Below are 24,742 nucleotides of genomic sequence, written 5' to 3'. Positions count from 1 at the left end.
AAAATGTCTTACTATACATGGTCGTTTATTTAAAAAAAATGTCTTACTATACATGGTCGTTTATTTAAAAAAAAATGTCTTATTATACATGGTCATTTATTTTAAAAAAGAGTCTTACTATACATGGTCATTTATTTAAAAAAAAAAATAATGTCTTGGTCGTTTATTTTATTTTATTTTTTAAATGTCTTACTATACATGGTCATTTATTTAAAAAAAATGTCTTACTATACATGGTCGTTTATTTAAAAAATAAAAAAAAAGTCTTACTATACATGGTCGTTTATTTTTTTTTTTAAATGTCTTACTATACATGGTCGTTTACTTACTATACGTGTTCGTTTTTAAAAAAGAAAAACAAAGCTTTACTATACATGGTCGTTTATTTAAAAAAATGTCTTACTATACATGGTCGTTTATTTAAAAAAAAAAAAATGTCTTACTATACATGGTCATTTATTTAAAAAAAAAAAAAAAAAAAAGCCTGACTATACATGGTCATTTATTTAAAAAAAAAAAAAAAAAAAAAGTCTTACCATACATGGTCGTTTATTTAAAAAAAAATCAAAGCCTTACTATACATGGTCATTTATTTAAAAAAAAAAAAAGTCTTACTATACATGGTCGTTTATTAAAAAAAAAAAAAAGTCTTACCATACATGGTCGTTTATTTAAAAAAATAAATAAAAGCCTTACTATACATGGTCATTTATTTAAAAAAAAATAAAAGCCTTACTTTACATGGTCGTTTATTTAAAAAAAAAAAAATGTCTTACTATACATGGTCATTTATTTAAAAAAAAAAAAAAAGGTCTTACTATACATGGTCGTTTATTTAAAAAATAATATCTTACTATACATGGTCGTTTATCCATCCATCCATTTTCCTGACCGCTTATTCCTCACAAGGGTCGCGGGGGGTGCTGGCGCCTATCTCAGCTGGCTCTGGGCAGTAGGCAGGGGACACCCTGGACTGGTTGCCAACCAATCGCATACATGGTCGTTTATTTTAAAAAAAAATGTCTTACTATATATGGTCATTTATTTAAAAAAAAAAAAAAAAAAGGTCTTACTATACATGGTCGTTTATTAAAAAAAAAAAAAAAAGCCTGACTATACATGGTCGTTTATTTTGAAAAAAAAAAAAAAAAAGCCTTACTATACATGGTTATTTATTTTTTTAGATGTCTTACTATCCATGGTCGTTTATTTAAAAAAAAAAAAAATGTCTTGGTCGTTTATTTTATTTTATTTTTTAAATGGCTTACTATACATGGTCATTTATTTAAAAAAAATGTCTTACTCTACATGGTCGTTTATTTAAAAAAAAAAAGTCTTACTATACATGGTTGTTTATTTTGAAAAAAAAAAAAAAAGCCTTACTATACATGGTTATTATTATTTTTTTTTTAAATGTCTTACTATCCATGGTCGTTTATTTAAAACAAAAAAAATGTCTTGGTCATTTATTTTATTTTATTTTTTAAATGTCTTACTATACATGGTCATTTATTTAAAAAAAAAAAAAAAGGTCTTACTATACATGGTCGTTTATTTTTAAAAAAATGTCTTACTATACATGGTCATTTATTTAAAAAAAAAAAAAAAAAAAGTCTTACTATACATGGTCGTTTATTTAAAAAAAAAAAAAAAAGCCTGACTATACATGGTCGTTTATTTTGAAAAAAAAAAAAAAGCCTTACTATACATGGTTATTTTATTTATTTTTTTAATGTCTTACTATCCATGGTCGTTTATTTAAAACAAAAAAAATGTCTTGGTCGTTTATTTTATTTTATTTTTTAAATGTCTTACTATACATGGTCGTTTATTTAAAAAAAAAAAAAAGCCTTACTATACATGGTCGTTTATTTAAAAAAAAAAATGTCTTACTATACATGGTCGTTTATTTAAAAAAAAAAAGTCTTACTGTACATTGTCGTTTATTTTTTTTTTAAATGTCTTACTATACATGGTCGTTTATTTAAAAAAATGTCTTACTATACATGGTCGTTTATTTAAAAAAAAAAAAAAAAGCCTGACTATACATGGTCGTTTATTTTGAAAAAAAAAAAAAAAGCCTTACTATACATCAGGGGTGTCAAACTCATATTAGCTCAGGGGCCACATGGAGGAAAATATATTCGCAAGTGGGCCGGATCGGTAAAATTGTAAAATAATTTTTAAAACATTGCCGTCAATTACATGCAGATTTTCGCTATTTGTGGGCCAGCCCTAAATTGTGGGGCGCATCTGTACAAATATTGTCCTAATTTTTTTTTGCATAAACCTGTATATTGTTCACTGATTGTGTGCCGGGTGCCGTTAATGAAGTTATAAGGACGTTAATCCTTGTCATATGTGTAGTTTAATGTGTCTTATTCAGCATGTTTGTGTTTGATTCATGTTTTTATTTTTTAAACAAACTAACTTTAAATTGTGTTTAAAATAACGACATTCAGAGCAATTCCATGTACAAGTTGCATTGCTCAACTGAGACCTACTTGTGTAATTATGAATTTATAAGCTTTGATTGTGGCCGGCTGATTAATTGGGCCGACATTAGTCTTTTTTTTTTTTCTTTTTTTTTTTTTAACTTTACAAAACCATCTCGCGGGCCGGATTAAACCCCATTGCGGGCCTGATCCGGCCCCCGGGCCTTATGTTTGACACCCCTGCTATACATGGTTATTTTATTTATTTTTTTAATGTCTTACTATCCATGGTCGTTTATTTAAAACAAAAAAAATGTCTTGGTCGTTTATTTTATTTTATTTTTTAAATGTCTTACTATACATGGTCGTTTATTTAAAAAAAAAAAAGCCTTACTATACATGGTCGTTTATTTAAAAAATAAATGTCTTACTATGCATGGTCATTTATTTAAAAAACAAAAATGTCTTACTATACATGGTCGTTTATTTAAAAAAAAAATGTCTTACTGTACATTGTCGTTTATTTTTTTTTTAAATGTCTTACTATACATGGTCGTTTATTTAAAAAAAATGTCTTACTATACATGGTCGTTTATTTAAAAAAAAAAATGTCTTACTGTACATGGTCGTTTATTTTTTTTTTTAAATGTCTTACTATACATGGTCGTTTATTTAAAAAAAAATGTCTTACTGTACATGGTCGTTTATTTAAAAAAAAAAATGTCTTACTGTACATGGTCGTTTATTTAAAAAAAAAAAATGTCTTACTATACATGGTCGTTTATTTAAAAAAAATGTCTTACTATACATGGTCGTTTATTTAAAAAAAAATGTCTTATTATACATGGTCATTTATTTTAAAAAAGAGTCTTACTATACATGGTCATTTATTTAAAAAAAAAAATAATGTCTTGGTCGTTTATTTTATTTTATTTTTTAAATGTCTTACTATACATGGTCGTTTATTTAAAAAATAAAAAAAAAGTCTTACTATACATGGTCGTTTATTTTTTTTTTTAAATGTCTTACTATACATGGTCGTTTACTTACTATACGTGTTCGTTTTTAAAAAAGAAAAACAAAGCTTTACTATACATGGTCGTTTATTTAAAAAAATGTCTTACTATACATGGTCGTTTATTTAAAAAAAAAAAAATGTCTTACTATACATGGTCATTTATTTAAAAAAAAAAAAAAAAAAAAGCCTGACTATACATGGTCGTTTATTAAAAAAAAAAAAAAAGTCTCACTATACATGGTCGTTTATTTTTTTTTAAAAATGTCTTACTATACATGGTCGTTTACTTACTATACGTGTTCGTTTTTAAAAAAGAAAAACAAAGCTTTACTATACATGGTCGTTTATTTAAAAAAATGTCTTACTATACATGGTCGTTTATTTAAAAAAAAAAAAATGTCTTACTATACATGGTCATTTATTTAAAAAAAAAAAAAAAAAAAAGCCTGACTATACATGGTCATTTATTTAAAAAAAAAAAAAAAAAAAAAGTCTTACCATACATGGTCGTTTATTTAAAAAAAAATCAAAGCCTTACTATACATGGTCATTTATTTAAAAAAAAAAAAAGTCTTACTATACATGGTCGTTTATTAAAAAAAAAAAAAAGTCTTACCATACATGGTCGTTTATTTAAAAAAATAAATAAAAGCCTTACTATACATGGTCATTTATTTAAAAAAAAATAAAAGCCTTACTTTACATGGTCGTTTATTTAAAAAAAAAAAAATGTCTTACTATACATGGTCATTTATTTAAAAAAAAAAAAAAAGGTCTTACTATACATGGTCGTTTATTTAAAAAATAATATCTTACTATACATGGTCGTTTATCCATCCATCCATTTTCCTGACCGCTTATTCCTCACAAGGGTCGCGGGGGGTGCTGGCGCCTATCTCAGCTGGCTCTGGGCAGTAGGCAGGGGACACCCTGGACTGGTTGCCAACCAATCGCATACATGGTCGTTTATTTTAAAAAAAAATGTCTTACTATATATGGTCATTTATTTAAAAAAAAAAAAAAAAAAGGTCTTACTATACATGGTCGTTTATTAAAAAAAAAAAAAAAAGCCTGACTATACATGGTCGTTTATTTTGAAAAAAAAAAAAAAAAAGCCTTACTATACATGGTTATTTATTTTTTTAGATGTCTTACTATCCATGGTCGTTTATTTAAAAAAAAAAAAAATGTCTTGGTCGTTTATTTTATTTTATTTTTTAAATGGCTTACTATACATGGTCATTTATTAAAAAAAAATGTCTTACTCTACATGGTCGTTTATTTAAAAAAAAAAAAGTCTTACTATACATGGTTGTTTATTTTGAAAAAAAAAAAAAAAGCCTTACTATACATGGTTATTATTATTTTTTTTTTAAATGTCTTACTATCCATGGTCGTTTATTTAAAACAAAAAAAATGTCTTGGTCATTTATTTTATTTTATTTTTTAAATGTCTTACTATACATGGTCATTTATTTAAAAAAAAAAAAAAAGGTCTTACTATACATGGTCGTTTATTTAAAAAATAATATCTTACTATACATGGTCGTTTATCCATCCATCCATTTTCCTGACCGCTTATTCCTCACAAGGGTCGCGGGGGGTGCTGGCGCCTATCTCAGCTGGCTCTGGGCAGTAGGCAGGGGACACCCTGGACTGGTTGCCAACCAATCGCATACATGGTCGTTTATTTAAAAAAAAAATGTCTTACTATATATGGTCATTTATTTAAAAAAAAAAAAAAAAAAGGTCTTACTATACATGGTCGTTTATTAAAAAAAAAAAAAAAAAGCCTGACTATACATGGTCGTTTATTTTGAAAAAAAAAAAAAAAAGCCTTACTATACATGGTTATTTATTTTTTTAGATGTCTTACTATCCATGGTCGTTTATTTAAAAAAAAAAAAAATGTCTTGGTCGTTTATTTTATTTTATTTTTTAAATGGCTTACTATACATGGTCATTTATTAAAAAAAAATGTCTTACTCTACATGGTCGTTTATTTAAAAAAAAAAATGTCTTACTATACATGGTTGTTTATTTTGAAAAAAAAAAAAAAAGCCTTACTATACATGGTTATTATTATTTTTTTTTTAAATGTCTTACTATCCATGGTCGTTTATTTAAAACAAAAAAAATGTCTTGGTCATTTATTTTATTTTATTTTTTAAATGTCTTACTATACATGGTCGTTTATTTAAAAAAAATGACTTACTATGCATGGTCGTTTATTTAAAAAAAAAAAATGTCTTGGTCGTTTATTTTATTTTATGTTTTAAATGTCTTACTATACATGGTCGTTTATTTAAAAAAAAAAAAAAAAGCCTTACTATACATGGTCATTTATTTAAAAAACAAAAATGTCTTACTGTACATGGTCGTTTATTTTTTTTTAAAATGTCTTACTATACATGGTCGTTTATTTTAAAAAAATGTCTTACTATACATGGTCGTTTATTTAAAAAAAAAAAAAATGTCTTACTGTACATGGTCGTTTATTTTTATTTTTTAAATGTCTTACTATACATGGTCGTTTATTTAAAAAAAATGTCTTACTATACATGGTCGTTTATTTAAAAAAAAAAAAAAAAAGCCTTACTATACATGGTCGTTTATTTAAAAAAAAAAATGTCTTGGTCGTTTATTTTATTTTATTTTTTAAATGTCTTACTATACATGGTCATTTATAAAAAAAAAAAAAAAAAGTCTTACTATACATGGTCATTTATTTAAAAAAAAAAAAAAAAAGTCTTACTATACATGGTCGTTTATTTTTATTTTTTAAATGTCTTACTATACATGGTCGTTTATTTAAAAAAAATGTCTTACTATACATGGTCGTTTATTTAAAAAAAAAAAAAAAAGCCTTACTATACATGGTCGTTTATTTAAAAAAAAAAATGTCTTGGTCGTTTATTTTATTTTATTTTTTAAATGTCTTACTATACATGGTCATTTATTAAAAAAAAAAAAAAAAGTCTTACTATACATGGTCATTTATTTAAAAAAAAAAAAAAGTCTTACTATACATGGTCGTTTATTTATTTTTTTTAAATGTCTTACTATACATGGTCGTTTACTTACTATACGTGTTCGTTTTTAAAAAATAAAAACAAAGCTTTACTATACATGGTCGTTTATTTAAAAAAAATGTCTTACTATACATGGTCGTTTATTAAAAAAGAAAAAAAAAAGCCTTACTATACATGGTCGTTTATTTAAAATAATAATAATAATAATAATAAAAAGTCTTACCAAACGTGTTTTTTTGTTTGTTTTTTTGTTTTTACACCTTGGTAAAAATTGCCATGATCGTTTATTAAAAAAAAAAAAAAAAAAAAAAAAAAAAAAAACACCTTATAATACATGGTCGTTTATTAAAAAATAAAAAAATAAAAAAATAAATAAATAAATCTTACTGAACATTTTTTTTACGCTTTGATGGTCATGAATAGTAGCAAAGCTTTTACTTAAAAAAAAAAAGACAAAAAAAACAACCATGTATTTTTTTTTAAACGCCTTACTATACATAGTCAATTTAAAAACAGGAAAAAAATAAAAAATAAAAAACGCCTTACGCCTGTTTTTTAAAGGGAAAAAAAAACACAAGCCTTTGCTATACATGGTCTTTTTTAAGTAAAAGCTTTGCTACTATTCATGATCATTTACAAAAAAAATAAAATCATCTTTACTATACCTGTGTTTTTTTAAGGGAAAAAAAAAAAGATCTGACTCTAATTTGTGTTTGTGTCAAATAGGCCACAAGCAATTGTCTGCCTTGCCTTATGGCAAACTATGCCTCTCACTATTTCAAACATTTGCTTTGTACCAGGAATTGAACACATCTTCCATTTGTTTTAAAAACAGCAGTAGGCCATACATTACATAAAAAAAAACATTTATTTAAAATTTGAAAATACATATCTGAAATATAAGTAAAATACACTTTTAAAGTCAGTAAATATGTTTTGAACAGTTTAAGTGGGATCACATCAAAAGGGACGGTTGACTGACACACAGCACCCTGTTAAAATTCAAAGGTCTAATTTTGTAAGTCAAATGCAGCACCACATCGAGTGAGAGGAAAATGTCAACAGTTACGTGATTTGTGCTTGGCATAGTAAGGGAAATAGTTGATGGACGCAAGCCTTCGATTTGACTCAATTTCAACTGAATTAGTCTTAAAAAAAAGCCTGAAAGTCAACCTTAAACATTATGTGACCCCACTAGTCTAAACATGACATTCTGATTAATATTACATTTGTGGAATATGAGTTATGCAGCAAAATCCAGACATTTTTAGCCATCACAGTTGCTCAGGCAACGACCAATCACAGCTCACCTGTTTTCTGAAGCTGAGCTGTGATTGGTTGTTATCTGAGCAACTGTGATGTCATCTTCAGTCGACAGCAAGTGGCAAAATGGCCGCATTCTGATATTGATAAAAAACGACTGGATTTTGCTGCTTAACTCATATTCATCTAATGCAATATTAACCAGAATACATAGAACATATTGTCAAGAAATGTTTTTTGGGTCGACTTCCCCTTTAAGTGGGCTGATGACAAATAGGACAGTACAAATAGTGGCAAAATGAGATGACAAAAGTGTAAACGCAAACACTGAGGTGAGGTATCAATAAGCAAGCCCTCTATTATCTTATCAGAATAAATAGACAACTTACATGTGTAACATTAAATAATGGGACTTGGCAACATTTTTTTTTCTTTCAAAACACCCTGACACAATATGACTTGATGAGCATATTAAAAGTTTGCCAATAAATAAGTACACTTCCTGTGTGCTGTGACTTGCATAGTGTGCAGTGCAGTGTCTCCGATCACATGGCAGGTGTAGCAGCTCAGGACAGCCCGGCGTCCCGACAAAATGGAAAAGAGGCTCGGCATCAGTAGACCCAGCTGACCGGGACCCACTGCGGCTCCACAAACAGTCTCTCGACCGCCTCCTGCAGCTGGTCGAACGCCTTGTCCAGGTTGTCGTTGCAAATGGTCAAGTCGAAGAAGTGGCTGTAGGCGCGGCGGATCCTGGCGCTCTCCTCCACCGTTTTCTTCAAATCGTTCTCCTGTCAACAAAATCACATTTTGTTAGGTGTGTCCGGTAAAAGCACTCTATGCATGTAAAGTAATTGACCGCATTGTTTGCAGCTCACTATTCATAAATTCATGTTAGCTTGGTTACAGATTGGCTCGGCCCCTCTGTCATCTGGTGCTCCACAGGGCTCTATGTTGGGGCCCCTGCTGTTTTCATTGTATTTGCAGCAATGGTTGTTTTCAGCTGCTGTATAAATAAAGTTGAGTTAACTTTGTCATTTTTTTTCAATCCCAGCATGTATTATAAGCTGTCCGTTTAGATTCACATTTATGTTCAAAAATGTTCTGTTTCAGTCTCTTCAATACTTTTTTATCCTCATTTGGTCTGCAACCTTTACTGTGCGATTTGAGTTTGACACCACATTTGTCTTTGAAGGACGCCTGGTAATGATCCAAAACGGCCGCTTAACACTGCAAAAAGTAAAATCTTAAGTAAGATATAATTTCTTAAATTTAACCTAAATTTGCTGCACTGACAACTTATTTTGACTTAAAATAAAATTGTCAGTTCATTTTGCTTATTTTTAAATACTTATTAGTACTTAATTATCTTATTTGATCAAGGAGTCTTAGCATTGAGTGTGAACAGCCAGTTTTAAGTTTAAAACAAACAATTTCCACATTTTAAGATGACTAACCAACAATCAAAGGCCCTGAACTTTCATAAATTGAATACATTTTCTTTTGTTAAGATTTTGCATAATCTAGTAAAAAGATGAATGGAAAAAATACAAGTATGAAAACAATCAGGCAAAAGTAGCTCTTGATTCCATCCAAATAAAATGCAGTGAACACTGAACAGTTTCTGAGTGGTCCTTTTCTCCCACTCGCGTTTCATTCCTTCTGATTGGATTGTGTGAATTATTGTCAGCCAATTTTAGTTTTCGTCTCAATGAATGGCTTCTATTTTAGTTTTCGTTTAATTCTCGTCTGGGAAAAAAAACATTTTGTGACGAATATTATGATGAAAAATGTTCGTCAACGAAATTATCTGTGTTTGCAGTGAATCAAAAATGATTTCAAGTTTGTCTTTGTGGGCTAAAATCCTTGACAAACTTACAGTAAGTAGTTTGGTTGTAAGTCCGGCATCCACGACAGCTTTGTGCATACTTCTCAAGGTGTCCAGCTCGGGAGCGGCGATGAAGACCACGAAGGGCATGAACTCAGCCGTCTTCAGCACTTTCAAAGCCTGAAGACAATTTCAGCAAACGGCGTCAAAACGAGACCCGTCTTGGCCGGAGTTGCTCGGCGGCGCTCACCTGCGGGTTGACGTCCAGGATGCAGGTGCGGCCGGCCGCCACCACTTGGTGGATGGAGTCGATCTTGGTGCCGTAGAGGTTGCCGTCGTACTCGCCGTGCTCCAGGAAGCGGCTGTCCTTGATGTCCTGCTCCATCTGGCGTCGCGTGACAAACGAGTAGTTCTGGCCGTCGCGCTCTTCTTCTCTGGGGCTGCGCGAAGTGACTGAAATGACAGACTATTGATATTATTGCTCACATTGTATGAAATATTACTCGATTTCTGACGATTTATCCCACTGGAGTTTTTCCTTGTTTTTCCGAGTCTCACTCACAGGGCACAGTTGTTCCATATCGCAGAGGATTCATGACAATGAGTCTGTTTTTCAGGCTCCGCCTCCCAACACCCTGAGCACCAATCAGAACCAGCGTTTTCCTCTGGAAGGGCGGCATCTTGGCCACCTCCTCGTAGATCTGCAGCTCGTAACGGTCAAATTCTGGTCATTTCAAAACAAGCAGGATGTTAAGATTTCCTTCTCGCGTGTGCAAAAGAGTTAATTGGGACACACCTGCGTTCTTTGCCGTGAGATACATCATTTTTTTCTTCTTCTTTTTCACATTGAGATTTCCACACAGCATTCCTGGTGCACAAATTTCATTTTGTCGCCCTGTTGTGGTGCTGCTTGAACGTGATGCGCTTGGAGTGGGGCTCACCTTTACGCGACGCATCCCAGTCTTTCCTCACAAACGCTTTCCTCTTCTCCTCTAAGAATTGACTGGGGATGAGGCCGGTTGCTCCGCCTACAACACTGCGTGCCTACAAGAAATTATTTTTAGCAATTAATTTTAATATGTGTAGATGTGTCATTTTTTTCACCATTTTTATTCAAATTTTTATCTCCCAATTACAAGACATGGTGGGCTGGTGAGTACGTCCGCCTTCCAGTTCTGAAGACTCGGGTTCGAGTCCAGGCTTTGGCCTTCCTGGGTGGAGTTTGCATGTTCTCCCCGTGCCCGCGTGGGTCTTCTCCGGGTACTCCGGTCTCCTCCCACATTCCAAAGACATGCATGGCAGGTTAATTGGGCGCTCCGAATTGTCTCTAGGTGTGCTTGTGAGTGTGGATGGTTGTTCGTCTCTGTGTGCCCTGCGATTGGCTGGCAAAAAGTCCAGGGTGTCCCCCGCCTACTGCCCAGAGCCAGTTGAGATAGGCTCCAGCACCCCCCATGACCCTTGTGAGGAATACGCGGTCAAGAAAATGGATGGATGGATGGATGTGCAGATAAATGTCCGTTTTTTCACCGTATTATTTTTATTTTTATTTCCAAATTACAAGAGATGTTTTTAAGTGATTTAATGTTAACGTGTAGATATGTCATTTTTTTCATCCTATTCATTTAAATGTTTATTTCCTAATCACAAAAAATGTTTTTAATATGTCTTTTTTTTTATCATATTTTATTTCCTAATTGCAAGACATTTTTTTTGTGATTTTATGTTATGTGTAGATATGTCTGTTTTCATCATATTTATTTTAATTTTTATTTCGTAATTACAAGCTAATTTGTAGTTTTTTAATGTTAATATGTGTAGATATTAAGTCATTTTTTTCATCATATTTTTTCCGAATCACAAGACATGTTTTTAGTGATTTAAAGTTATATGTGTAGATATTAGATAATGTCATTTTCTGCACCTTATTTATTTTAATTTTTATTTCCTATTACAAGACATGTTTTTCAGTGATTTAATGTTAATATGTGTAGATACGTCCTTTTTCGACTGCATTTATTTTAAAGTTTATTTCCCAATTTGAGATGAGGCCTTTACTTTTTCATCATATGCTAAACAAGCTTCGAAGTCATTCATTTGGCGTTTCATTTCACTCTCACACTAAGAAGTTAAAGTGTTGAGTGTTGTCTTTCTTCTGCATATTTCAGAAGACGCGAGCTCACCTGCCACCAGTTTGGGTCCTCCTTGTTGACCACGTGAAGGACGTCTCCCTTGGAGAAAGCAAGGCCCGCCTCTTTACAGGGAATCAGGTTGTCGGAGGCCGGGTTATAGTTGAAATGTGGCTTCAGATAAACCTGATAAGAAATTACAGGTATAAGTCAATAAATCAGAATAACAAAAATATGTAAGAAGAAGAAAAGTTCAATTTTTCCAGTAGCTTAATTTTGATACTGAAACTCATGTTAAGGTAATCCTTTAATGATGTATAGGGAAGATTCAGGGATGAAATTGCAATTCAATCACGATGCTTCCCCAGCAAGAAGGTCACATGGTGACGTAACCCTGCACGCTGGCTTTCAGCTGCTGTGCTCTTACTGTACGCGGAAGAGAGGGCCCTATGTCCCAGACAGTATTTGTGTGTGGGCAGGGGGCTTATTAATAGATGCCCCTTGGGCTCGATTTACAGCAGTTTGGCATTCTGAGATCACACAGGTCGGTAAACGCTCCCTCGTGGATGGAAAATGGATGGATGTTTGTGGAGTTTTTATCATGATATTTAAGAAGAATTTAAATCAAAATGTACGTAATCGAACCGACTCTTGTGAATCACAATCAAATGGATTGAGGAAATTAGATGAATTTGTGTCCTCACCTGCGGAAGGGCCGGTGCGTCCTTGTAGCTGGGCAGCACCTTGAGGGTGACGCTGCCGCTGCAGTCCCTCAGCAGCTCCTGCAGCTGGCGCGGGTCGCCGCCCACCTGGCGCCCGTTCACCTCGCGGATGACGTCGCCCGCGTGCAGCATGCCCTGGCGGTCGATGGAGCTGTCGTGCAGGATCCGCGCGATCACCATTTCGCCTTGCTCCACGCGGAAGGTCACCCCCTTGAAAGAAGGGCTTTGTTATCGCGCCGCCGCACGTCGTAAATTACGCAGGGGGTCCGACGCGCGGAGAAAGTCATTCCGGGTCGCGCGGATAAAAGCAGACGTGATATACAGTGGATAGAGAAAGTCTGCACACCCCTGTTCAAATACAAAGTGTTTGTGATATGATAAAATGAGAGCAAGATGAATCATTTCACAATGTTTTAATTCCACTATTTATGGATGAGAAATTAATGACCAAAAAAAGTTTTTTCTTCGGGTGCATATGTGGCCTTAAACAAAATGGGGTAATTCTGAACAATTTCAAACATCAATCTGCATTAACACAAAAACTATACTACAAGGCAAAAAAAATGTCAGAAAAAGCCTACTAGAACATCTGAAATTTATTTGGGGTACCATTTAAATGAATTTGAATATTATTGGTAATTATAAGCAGAACCCAATCGCAGGTGTGTACACGTTTGCAAATTATTTCCCCTCAAATTTTTTGTTATTTCAATTAAATAGTACCTTATTGTCCAAATTAATTGTGAAAATGTTAGTAAGTGGGTATGTATACTTTTGCAACCACATTAATTCCCCTCACAATTTTTTGTTGTTATTTCAATTTAATAGTACCAGTTATTGCCCAAATTTATTGTCAAAATGTTAGTAAGCGGGTGTGTGCACTTCGGCAACCACATTATTTCCCCTTCCATTTTAAAAATTACTATTTCAATTAAATAGTACAAGTTATGATCCAAATTAATTGTTAAAATGTTAGCAAGCAGGTGTGTACACTTTTGCAACCACATTATTTCTCCTCATATTTTTAAAATTATTATTTCAATTAATTAGTGCAAGTTATTGTCCAAATGAATTGTAAAAAATAGTATTAAATGATTTATCATGGCCTATCCTGGCATTTCATCAACAGGGGTGTGTAGTCTTTACTTACCAGTGGTTCTCGGGCTTTCTTCTGGATGCCGATCATCCTGATGGCGTCGGCTGGCATCAGACAGCTGGCCAAGGTGGTGGTGCAGTTCACAGCAGCGTTTGGCATCTCATAGCACTTTGCAGCCACTTGGTCATGAGCCTCTATCAAAGACTGCAGACGACACAAGTCAGTAAGTCAAAATGGGACGGGGGTAGTAGATGGTCATAATACAAACATTTTTTTTTGTTTTCATTAAGTATGGTTCTCAAAATGTTACCCATTCGCGCACTACAAGACACTACATGACTTAGCTACATGGAATTTATGTCCGCTGATAAACACGGAGCCAAAAGAATGAGAGCAATGTTCTTACCCCAGCAGCAACCACAACATTGGTTGGAGACCGCAAAGTGCATCAGCAACTCCAAAGATTTACAAAGACTGGAGGTGACACAGTGCTCTCCCATTCACTTACCCACATAACTCGGCCAGCCATTGGTCCAAAGAAAACACCCCCACCCACTCCACTCCCTCCACCCCATGCTGCAGCGAATGTGTGGCGGAGGATGAAAGGAGCCAAGTACAACTCGGACTAAAGAGGTTGTGACAAGCATTTCCACGTGACGCGGAAACAAGCGAGAGCGTCAGCTACCTTAAAATGAGGCTCCTGAAGGATTCGGGTGAGCTCAACAGTGGCGGCGTCTTTTTCCGTCAGCTTGTTGAGCGAGTCCAGGATCTCCGAGATCAGCTGAACGTTATCATCTCGCACCGCTTCCAACTTGACCTCCTCCAGCCGCTCGTGGGCCTGGCAACAACAACAACACAAGTTTGTACACATGAATCTTATGATAGTCCTTCTCAAACCTTTTACAACACGTACTACTAAAAATAAATACATCTCCTGTAATATTGAGGCTGCATACTTGTCAAACTACCAGGAATAAAAAGTTACATAATAGAGAATGGGGGTGCATTTTTCTTAGTCTATTAATAGACTGACCGCGTGGCCTCATTCTGTACCACAGATTTATCATCATGCTGTTGGCCTTATTGACCTCAGTCAACACATCTATTTAAGATGTTACGTAATGTTCACATTATGTTTAAAACACTCAAATTCAGACCGTACACAAGTAAGATAAAGATATTCTATTGGATTATATGTAATCTGTTGTCATTTTTCACTCTGGCTGGAGTGGTCAAAATATATTTACTGCAATCTGTCGATGTGTACCGTTTATAAATGATGTCATAGCGCCAGGTAAAGGCTGTAAAACTGTGGAATGGAATCAAATGTTTGTCTTTGCTTATGTCACGAATTGAGAGCAACAAAATTCACTTAGCAGTTACAACCTGCCCATAGGACATTAAAAAATAAGACAGAAAGGGAAGCCTGCCGGGTCGCCAGAACGATGCCCCAAATTCTCAGATGAAAAAGAAAAACATAAAGAAGGGGGATGGGGGAAAAAACAGCCGATTATTTATTTTATTTGGGGGGGTGTTGTTGATAGCTTTTTTTTTTACAAACACAGTTTCAAAGTGGAAGTAAAAAACAAAAAACAAACAAATCTTGACAATAATATGCTATATATGAGCTCACTAGTCTAAAACATGACATTCTGGTTAATATTACATTTGTGGAATATGAGTTTGAGTTATGCAGCAAACTCCAGCCGATTTTATCCATCTCAGGGCGGCCATTTTGCCACAACCAATAACAGCTTGAATTCAGAAAACAGGTGAGCTGTGATTGGTCGTTGCCTGAACCCTGAGTAACTGTGACGTCATCTTCTGTTGACAGCAAGTGGCAAAATGGCCGCCCCCTGAGATGAACATAAACGAGGTCAGCTATATTATTGTGAAGAAATGTTTAAGGTTGACTTCCACTTTACTTCCTGTTGATACTGAAGTTAAAACTTGGATATTTAGGAGTTTAGCCATTGTACATTATGTGTATAAAACCTTATTTAGCTCCATGAGAAGCGGTAAAATACTAGAAACAGCTCAATATGATGCGGTGCACTTCTATACCACTTATTGATTCATAGTAACTTCATCCACATTTTCCGTACCTTCGCAAGGGAGCGGACGACGCGGCTCTCCATGATGCCCCGGAGGAAGATGAGGTCAATATCTTTGGCGAGCGAGCCCGTGGGCAGGTCTTTCAGATTGTCCAGAACCTGCTGCATGGCTGAAGGGGTGAACACCAAAACAACATCAAGAACACAGCTAATGAAAACACTCCGAATAAAAGAGCGGAACAATGTGGGACAGTCAATCAATGGGGGAAGTTCACGTTCCCTAATATACTTGCACGCAGACACACAGAAATTCTTGCACCAGCAGATGTAACAACGTGCACACAGGAAACTCTGCTATTGTATAAAAAGTCTTACAAAATGCAGGAACTAGTCGTGGTTTCATAATATTATTTAGCAAATGGATTTAAACACAAAGTAAGACAACTCAAAAATAGATAAAAGGACAGCAATATGTTTGAGAAGGAAAGCAAACCTTCAGGCTATCGTTTACTACTAATTTCAGTTTGCAAAGAGCCCAACTATAAAATATCAACTTGATCAAACAAAACATAACGGTTCATCTGTAAGAGTCCCTCTGCCAACTCCGGCAGCAGCTTACCTGAGCCTGACTTTGCATTGGCCACAGTCATGGTGTGTGCTCTTCAGTTTTAGGATGGCAGAAACCTCTCCACAAAGTCAAATTCTGTCCAACAGCCCACCCACAGCGACTGCAGGGCTAAAGAGAAGACAGGTAGGCCACAAACATTGAACACTATGACAAACTAGGTATTTACTGGCATGTATCACCACAGAAGACAAGATGACAATTAACATTGTAACACTAATGTGAAGGGAGAACAAGGAGTGGCAGTAAATGACAAATCATTGATGACTCTGTTTCTGAAAAAGGTTTGCTCACACACTGACTACAAAGACCCAAGGAGGAGGGTGAAAAAAACAAGCATAAACTTGTCTGTCATGCAAAGGAAATGGGGGTGGAGGTGGGCGACAGAACCTCACCCACAAATTGTGTTCAAATCATTTGCACGGCACTCCAGCATGGAGCCGCTAGTCTTTGACAGGCATCTGGAACCTCGAGATCACAGAAAGAGAGAACAACATGAAACGGGTCTCATACAAACAGGTATTCATATGCAGTAAAAGTAAAATAGGGTGGTACACACTGGCAGCGCTATATAATTTTATCTATAAAATAAACATAATATTAACTGATACACGATACATACGGACATAAATACCCGTTTATGCTGCCATTCAGTGAACTGAATTATTAATAGCAACCAAACTGACATTTAACATGAATTCAGATTGCTTGTAACAGTTTGTTTTATTATGGGTGTCCTCCAAGTGTTTCTGGCTGCTATTTTTAATACCATACTACACTATAAACACTAGAAGAAGTAACGCGATCATCCCTTGCAAATGAAACTACAGTAATATATGGACCTTAATTTTGAAATGTTTCACGTTGGTTCCTCGAAGCTATGACGACGTTGCAGCGGCAGCCAACTGCAGGACGTTAAAATGTGGCATGACAGCCATGTAGAACTATCTGGAACTCGGCTTCCCCATTCCAACGTAAAATGAGATATTTATAAATGGGAAGTTAGGAGCAACTGTATCAAGTGTTACACTACTCAACACGTGTGAACCCCTTTGGGGTTAAATAACTAACTGCAATGAATAGAAATGAACGTTAAAAAAAATAAATAAATAAAAAAATTTAAAAAAAAGAGGAAAAAAAGAACAAATGTTCGTAATATGTTAATAGAGACAACTAGTTTAATACTGTCCGTAACAATGCCCCAAAAATAGCCACTGGCGCAAAGTAACGTATCTGACCACTTCTTACTTTTACTTCCTACATTTAGGGAAAAAAATAGAGGACCGGTGCGCTACAATGTATGTTTGTACTTTATTTCTGTGCACTCGCTTCGCTGCCCAGGCATCTTTCCCCCCATATTTTTAACAATTAATGTACTGTAGCGTGACATTAGCTGAAGTCAGTGCTGCCCATTGATTATGAATTCTCCTTTGTAGTGCTATCACGCAATGTGACACCTTAAACCCGACCGAGCCTGTTCAGTGAAACCCTCGGCGCCTAATACAATAATTGTCACAATTTGAGTTAGCTTTGGCTAATATTCGCCAACATGTTAGCGTTGCTAGCACACGCTCACTCACGTGCGCGTTCACGCGTTTATTCATCGCTCCCACATTGATTAAAATGTGTAGTAGTGGGTGGAAATTATACGACACGCGTCTCTGTGTGAATAATCTACTTAGTGTACCTGTGCAAATGTCATTGATGTAGATAAATTAGCTACTACAGCCAACGCTTGCTGAAGTCAACTAGGAGCTAGCACTACGTTGCTAACGTGACTCGGGTCCAACATTTAAACGCATGTTATTACCTGCTCTCTTCACTGGAGTCCAGTCTTGCTTGCTGAATTAATTCCACCTAATATGTCCATTACTGTCGTTTTATTGCACACGAGTCGGTTTCATGCTCAGCGTGCGTGTCTGCCAGCCAGGATGCTGCGCCCCCTTTTTCTCCTTCAGTCAATTCACACACACAAAGCTTCTCTGTGAATCACATCGAATGTTATTCAAAGTTGTGGCGAACACCTTCAAACTAAACTAAAGTTCTAAACTCCCCCATTGTCGACATAATTTCTAATAAGGCTTTCTTTGTGAGTTTTTACTTTTTACTGTACTCCTCTGTGTATCACATTCTACAAGAGATGACTGGGAAACGCCAGGTACAATTTTCTGTCAATTTTTAGATGTATTTAAAGGAAATATACAGTAGACACAGACCTGTCGTTCTCAAAACGTTTTCTACCAAATTCCAAGTACCACGACAATAAAAAAAATACAGTAATGTGTTCAAATAATTAACCAAAAACGAGGCAATTGTTTCATTCTTAAAAAGTAGATTTAATACAATTCTAAACCACTGTAACATTATGCAGATTGAACAATAACATTCCCCCTGTACTTAAATATATGCAAATAAATATATGTACTCAACGCAAGTGCATTACACATAGCCTAAAAGTTCAATTAAAATTACCTAAATAAAAGTAACAGCAGACAGTTCATAAATATGAAGTGCACATCGTATTATAGTATGTTAAATACAACTGAACTGTACTTTTTTTTTTTTTTTTTTTTTTTTGGCGTATACGGGATCCAGTACGACAGTACAATCAAATCAACATACACCGTAACTTGGACATTGTAAAACATTACAAAAATTACAAATAAAATAAACACCCTAGTACAGTATACATTTAAAAAAACAAACAAACAACTATCACCTACCACAAACAAAGGCATTTTCAACATTTGCAATATGATCCATTCTATCATAAAATAAACAGGGGGGAGGTTACAATGTATAGCGACTACTAACAATAATATGATAATATAATGATAAATGGAAATACAAAATAAATGAATATATCTTATTCTCAACAGTTTCTCATTTATTGTTTTTGTTTTATTCCTGTCTCAAACACAAAACAATCCAACAGTGTTGAATTCCCAAAATATTGTACCGCAATAAACCACGAGAGGGCACTGCTGAGTAAGGGACGCTGCACCACTAGATGTGGATAAACATTATTTACTGTCCATTTACTTTAATAAACACAATATTTCATGCAACACAATTGACAACCAACCCCAAATGAAAAATTTTAAGTAACTCCGGCATCATCACCACATTGGCAGATCATCATACCTACAACACAACAAACATACAAGTCATTAGAATAGATTAGAATTTAGAACCGATTGTTGTGAACGAAAAAAAAAAAAAAAAAGAAATCTTATCGAGAAAACTATTTTCAACATCATTTTGTAAACAGTATTCGATAGCTAATAGTACTATTAAGAGAAGACACCAAGCTAAATAAAACTGCAAAAATACACCAGTGCTAACCTTGTAGTTTAGATAATGTTTAATAACAATATAATGTCTGATTAAAAATAAGCATACAAAGTGAAAAGTACGTGCACCTTCAGGGATTCAAATGAACATAATAGAATTACATTACAAAAAAACATTTTAAATGTATTTGTTTGCTTTTAAACAGACAAAACATAATAATTTGTATTTACAGCTGAAGAAATCTTAATTAGTCAAGTATTAAAAAAAAACAAACATCAGAATTGATATGGTGATATGATTGATCAGAATTGAACAAGATATTTACAATGCACTGAAGACCATCCAACAAGCATCTTGTCAGACGGTCAGCCGATCTTCCGGATTCTATTTCCTTTTTGACTGCCTCTACGCACAACGTGTTGTCATTTTCCACATTGTTATCTTGAGAGTGCTGGCCTTGACATTATTTGTTATTATCAAATGGTTTGTAATTTTGCAATCAGGTAGTGCGCGAATGAAACATTTTGATAGTATAAACCATATCAATAATTGCAAAAAAAAAGTTACAAAATATTGCTCAAGTGACGTTTGAAACTGTGGCAAAAATTTCATATCAAACAAAACCTCAAAAATGTTATAAAACATATCGACTCAAAACATGCAGTGAATAATAATAATAATAATAATAATAATAATAATAATAATAATAATAATAATAATAATAAAGGAAAAAAAGGTTCCCCAGCACTGCTTTAAATGACAAAATGAAAAAACGCTGTAGTTAAAAAAAAAAAATAATAAATAAAAAAAAAAAAAAAAAACTGTCAAAAGCAAATGGATTCTGCAGATCATACCTGACATAACTGGACCCGGGGATCGTCTCTGTGCTCTCCTTTACAAACACATCAGAAAACATTGTGTCCGGAATGTCTCGTTTTCCATACCTGTGTGAGAATAACAGCCAGGCAAGATGTCAATAATAACAATAACAAGACTGTCTCTTCTACGTCACTCACCTCTGCCTTGTGATGAGGTTGATGTAGTGTCTGAGTGCAGAATAGTATTTGGCCATTTCCTCGGGGGGTGCTCCTTCTTTGGGGCTGACAGGCTTGCGTGGATACGCGTCGATGCCCGAGTGAACACAAGCCAGCAGACAGAGAAGCACAACCAGCGACATCCCAGCAGAGAATCCTGGATCACATCAAAGAAGCAAAAACTTTACAATCATAACATGCAGTAATCATCCAGTTTCAAAAACAAAAACAAAAAAGCAAATGAGTGATGATCCTGAAGGACGTACGTCGTTCGAGGCTGAAAATTGCGCTGTGGAGTGACTTCCAATGTTTTCCAAGCTCTTCTGTCAGACTCCCAGCGCTGCCAGTGTTTTATACAGGGTGTGTCTGATGGGGGAGGCGGGCAAATTTCACTCACTTTAACAACCCCCCTGAGAAACATCCCACAGCCTCATTCAATTAGTAATCCTACGCTAATGACACAAATGTCAGTATTTTGCAACTTCATGACGAAATGCATGCGTAAGACACCAAATTAAGACTTTTCGTATGTGCTCACGTGTTGCGCATCATTTCACTTGTGAATCACATTTAGGAGAACACTTATTACAGTATTTATTTATTTATTTTCCATATAGACTCAAACCTCTCCATTACACTGCACTCTTTTCCTGATTTTCCCATTTGTATTTTTATACACCACCACGATGATTTTGTAATTAATCACGATGTGATTGAAATGTACAATTTTAGCTTTTATGGCATTTACTGTACAATTTAAGTATGACAGACATGTTATGTAGAGGACTCCATTTTCAAGGGTCAGAATAGTATTTGGTCAATGTGACAATTATATTACTTACTTAAAAGATTTTTATCGAAGTATTATAGCCATTGTCCAAATAATATTGTGCCTCTGTAAATAAAGGCATGCAATTGCTCTAATTCCCAAAAGGTACAGGAAATGCTATTTTTCTGTGAAATCTCATCATTAAAGCTGAAACTTATTATTTTGAGACTTCAACATTTCACCCTAAAACATTGAGATTTTTCCATTTCATATCCATTATAATCATTAGATGTTATACTGTTAGAAATCCATATTGGTAAAACTTTTACACTTATATGCTAAATAAGCTAGCTAGCACAGAGTGGACATTTTTGACTAATGTTAGCATATAATGAGCATAACGGTGGTGCTTCATTTCATTCAGTTAGCCATCTGACTGTGTACTGTTAAACGAATATATTTAAAATTTCTGATATGTTTAAATTAATTAATATTTTAATTTGTTAAAGTGGATATGTAAACTTGACAATATTCAATGGAAATTGTATTGAGTGTTTACTCTGCAACTAGCCGCTATTTTAACCTCCATTGAGAAAGACAAAATGCGAGTCGTAATGTCGCAAACACATTTTAGATGACTTGCTGGATTAATATACGTGCAAATGTTTGTGTGCAAATAAGACCATAGAATTTAGTTATTCTGCTACATTTTCATGATGACTAAGTGATTCTGATGACGTCAACAGACGCACTGTATCGTAGACTACTATCATTGTCCAAATACTTTTGTGCCTCACTGTTTCCAACGTGCAATACTAATAAATATGGCTATCCTGCGGGGTAAGTGCATTAGAGTGCAGGGAGTCCACATGTGCACCAAAGGATCAATACCTTTTGAATTACATCCCAGCAAATGTCCTGTTTTACAACATGATCAGCTCCTAAGCAGCCAGCGTCCATTAAGACATTAAACTTAAATGAATTGCACAAACACTCACAGGCTGGCGTACAATTGATTTCAATTTGCAGCCTTTAAATATTCAATAAGAAAATGAATGGGGAGACTCAATCATTATGTTTAATGTTGACAAAAAGTAGAGTGAGGTTTTTTTTTTCCAACCATAAGAATGTCGGGCTGATAATAATGGCTGATGATGATGTGTATTCACATTAAGTAGAAATGTGATCACTTTCCGCTCTAGTGACGAAAGCACCGAGTCTGTGTTTTAAGAAACAAATAACACGATTAATCTGAGGTAATATATCAACGGAAGCAAAGTTACATAAATTAGACAACAGCGTTTGAATGTATTGTAAACACGGAGAAGAAGAGTGCACATTGCTCCAAAATCGTCTCAAAATGGTCAGTACTCAAATGTTTGAGGTGTGGGTAATGGAGGTCTCAAAAGCTTTCAGGCCCTAAACGACAGCGCCACTTTAACACAAGTACTTTGTGAGCAGGAGAAGAGCATTACGCTGGATTGGGGGAACGAAGCCTTGGCAGGAAATGTGCAAAAAGAACTTTTGGTCATTTTACAATAAAACAGGCATTTGCATGCTCATATGCTCTTGGAATAATACAATTAAAATAAGATTAAAATGATGTTACTGCATAGAAAAAAAAAAAAAGCAAATGCAACACAGGGGCAATAGAAAGTTTTTTTTTTTTGAGTAATGTGATTTATGCAAATGTATGCAAATGATTAGGGACTTGCTCTGTCAAAGTATAAACATATATCTGGATTTGACCATGTGTGGAATGTTTAATTTAAAAACAGCGTACTCAAACGTGAATCAGCAACCTATTCTAAGAGTGCACATTCATTGATCTGTCACAGAAGTATTCATTTAATTTTATTTAAATTTAACTGTAGGGAGAATTGAGAGATTTATTTCTAAACACAGAACAGTTTGTTATGGTCCTCAATGAGTCGCCCTTCTACACTAAGAAGAACTTGAGTGCCTTCATTCGCATCAGGGGTTAACCAGCACAATTACGGTGTGTAGTTAGCTAGCTAACTACCTACTACCACTACTCAATCGTGACACACTAGTAGTAACAGTGTGCACAATAAGTTTGAAGTTGGGCCAACATTTCTATTTGAAAATCAGTCGGCTATCTTTAAAAATGTAATGAGCTGTGGTGGCCAAAGTGAAGAAGCCTAATTTTTCTTCCACAGTATGTAAGAATAATGGTGATTAATGAGGATGACTAGGGTTGGTAGAATGACTGTGCAGCTGCTAATGATAACAACGAGCCGCAGTAGTGCAGAGGTTCGAGTTCAACTAGCAGAACTAAAAATTGTTTGAGAAATGTTTTACCTGATATTGTCCATTCTTTCTTCACGTCTTCAGTCATGCTGAGCATTGGCAAACGTCATTCATCTTTGCAACATACTGTGTGAATAAATACAGAAGAACATAAGTGGGGTCCTAAAGCACTAAATTCATTATTTGGACATTTTGCTAATGATCTGATCCAGTGTGACTCACAGCGGGTCAATGACACAGAACGGTCACTTGCTAGGCCACAGATCATTTACGTTCTTCAAAATTAATGACAAAAATAAATCAGAACTTGTATTTGGGGGAAGTAAAATCTTACCAAATGCAAGTACTAAAATAAAACATGAATACATTTACTTAACGCATACATTGCTCCATAGGTTTGAGTGTGATTGTTGTCGGTCAGTCCAGGATGTAGAAAATGCTCAAAATCCATCTCACCTGCAACCCTAATGAGGACAAAAAATGACAACTTACAGATATAAACGGATCAATTTTCTGTGCAATTTAAGTCGGATTAAATTTTAAGTATTTTAGTATTTAACCTTTTTTGCATTAGGGCGTAATGTTAATGTTCAAACTGTGCATAATGTAACAGTGACTTTTAATATTATTAAAAACTGTATTTTAATGTTGCTCATTATCGTGGAACTTGGAAAGCTCAGTAATTTTTAGGTGGGTACTTGGTGTAAAAGGTTCAACAACAACTGGTCTCACCCTTGCTGTGGGCTTGTCTGCTGAATGCAGGGAAAACCAGCCCCACCCAACTGTTAACTGTCAATCAAATACTACAACTGGAGATAGCAGTGTACCCATGGCACTAGATCAGGGGTGGCGAGATCCGGTCCTCGAGGGCCGCATTCCTGCTGGTTTTGGATATTTCCCTTCTTCAACACAGCTGATTCATGATCAGCTCATCAGCAAGCTCTGCAGAATCCTGATAACGAGCCTGTTAATTGGAATCAGCTGCACTTCGAGTAGGGAAATCTACAAAACCTGCAGGACTCCGGCCCTCGAGGACCGCAGTTTGCCACCCCTGCACTAGATGATAAAAACATTGGTGGCTTTATAAAAAAAAAAAAAAAAAAAAAAAAAAAAAAAAAAAATAGGAGGCTTACCTTCAAAACTGAATAATTGGGTGAGGGGCAACTAATCTCAGTCAC

At 34.6% G+C, this 24,742-nt stretch overlaps 2 protein-coding genes across 11 annotated transcripts; both read right to left on the bottom strand.

Annotated features, from left to right (window-relative positions):
- Positions 1-6,963: 6,963 nt before the first annotated feature.
- pals2a (protein associated with LIN7 2, MAGUK p55 family member a) lies at positions 6,964-18,310 on the bottom strand. Of its 5 annotated transcripts, none has more exons than XM_077527897.1 (14): positions 18,007-18,305; positions 16,592-16,664; positions 16,191-16,307; positions 15,623-15,741; positions 14,203-14,355; positions 13,572-13,721; positions 12,404-12,631; positions 11,754-11,885; positions 10,515-10,617; positions 10,370-10,441; positions 10,136-10,297; positions 9,824-10,026; positions 9,625-9,753; positions 6,964-8,536 (listed from the first exon to the last, which is right to left on the bottom strand). In XM_077527897.1, exons 3-14 carry the CDS (start codon positions 16,219-16,221, stop codon positions 8,360-8,362), a joined length of 1,659 nt encoding a protein of 552 aa, XP_077384023.1. In that variant the 5' UTR covers positions 16,222-16,307; positions 16,592-16,664; positions 18,007-18,305; the 3' UTR covers positions 6,964-8,359. The 5 variants fall into 5 exon arrangements, 2 of the variants coding, with proteins under 2 accessions (XP_077384023.1, XP_077384024.1); XR_013284398.1 differs by having other exon boundaries at positions 8,388-8,536; positions 9,824-10,039; positions 18,007-18,308; XR_013284399.1 differs by having other exon boundaries at positions 8,388-8,536; positions 10,136-10,274; positions 18,007-18,307.
- Positions 18,311-18,746: 436 nt separating this feature from the next.
- On the bottom strand, positions 18,747-24,663 carry LOC144022558 (peptide YY-like). Of its 6 annotated transcripts, XM_077527464.1 has the most exons (7): positions 23,948-24,663; positions 23,787-23,839; positions 23,616-23,690; positions 20,791-20,890; positions 20,507-20,681; positions 20,345-20,434; positions 18,747-19,340 (listed from the first exon to the last, which is right to left on the bottom strand). In XM_077527464.1, exons 5-7 carry the CDS (start codon positions 20,665-20,667, stop codon positions 19,316-19,318), a joined length of 276 nt encoding a protein of 91 aa, XP_077383590.1. In that variant the 5' UTR covers positions 20,668-20,681; positions 20,791-20,890; positions 23,616-23,690; positions 23,787-23,839; positions 23,948-24,663; the 3' UTR covers positions 18,747-19,315. The 6 variants fall into 6 exon arrangements, with proteins under 6 accessions (XP_077383590.1, XP_077383586.1, XP_077383589.1 ...); XM_077527460.1 differs by lacking the exon at positions 20,791-20,890; XM_077527463.1 differs by lacking the exon at positions 23,787-23,839.
- Positions 24,664-24,742: the final 79 nt, after the last annotated feature.

Source organism: Festucalex cinctus, chromosome 7 (assembly GCF_051991245.1).
Source record: "Festucalex cinctus isolate MCC-2025b chromosome 7, RoL_Fcin_1.0, whole genome shotgun sequence".
NCBI classification, from domain to species: domain Eukaryota; kingdom Metazoa; phylum Chordata; class Actinopteri; order Syngnathiformes; family Syngnathidae; genus Festucalex; species Festucalex cinctus.
The sequence above is the reverse complement of the archived record's forward strand: the minus strand, read 5'-3'. Positions and strand labels throughout refer to the sequence as shown.

What these genes read in the sequence shown, in the direction of transcription:
- pals2a (XM_077527897.1), bottom strand. Translation starts at nt 16,221, where the DNA reads ATGACTGTGGCCAATGCAAAGTCAGGCTCAG. An exon ending in TCTCACGGCAAAGAACGCAG is followed by an intron (nt 10,298 to 10,369) that starts GTGTGTCCCAAT and finishes TGAAATGACCAG; the next exon opens with AATTTGACCGTTACGAGCTG. An exon ending in ATATGGAACAACTGTGCCCT is followed by an intron (nt 10,027 to 10,135) that starts GTGAGTGAGACT and finishes CTGTCATTTCAG; the next exon opens with TCACTTCGCGCAGCCCCAGA.
- LOC144022558 (XM_077527460.1), bottom strand. Translation starts at nt 23,661, where the DNA reads ATGCTCAGCATGACTGAAGACGTGAAGAAAGAATGGACAATATCAG. An exon ending in GAAAGAATGGACAATATCAG is followed by an intron (nt 20,682 to 23,615) that starts GTAAAACATTTC and finishes GATGTGATCCAG; the next exon opens with GATTCTCTGCTGGGATGTCG. An exon ending in CCCGGGTCCAGTTATGTCAG is followed by an intron (nt 19,341 to 20,344) that starts GTATGATCTGCA and finishes GTTGTGTTGTAG; the next exon opens with GTATGATGATCTGCCAATGT.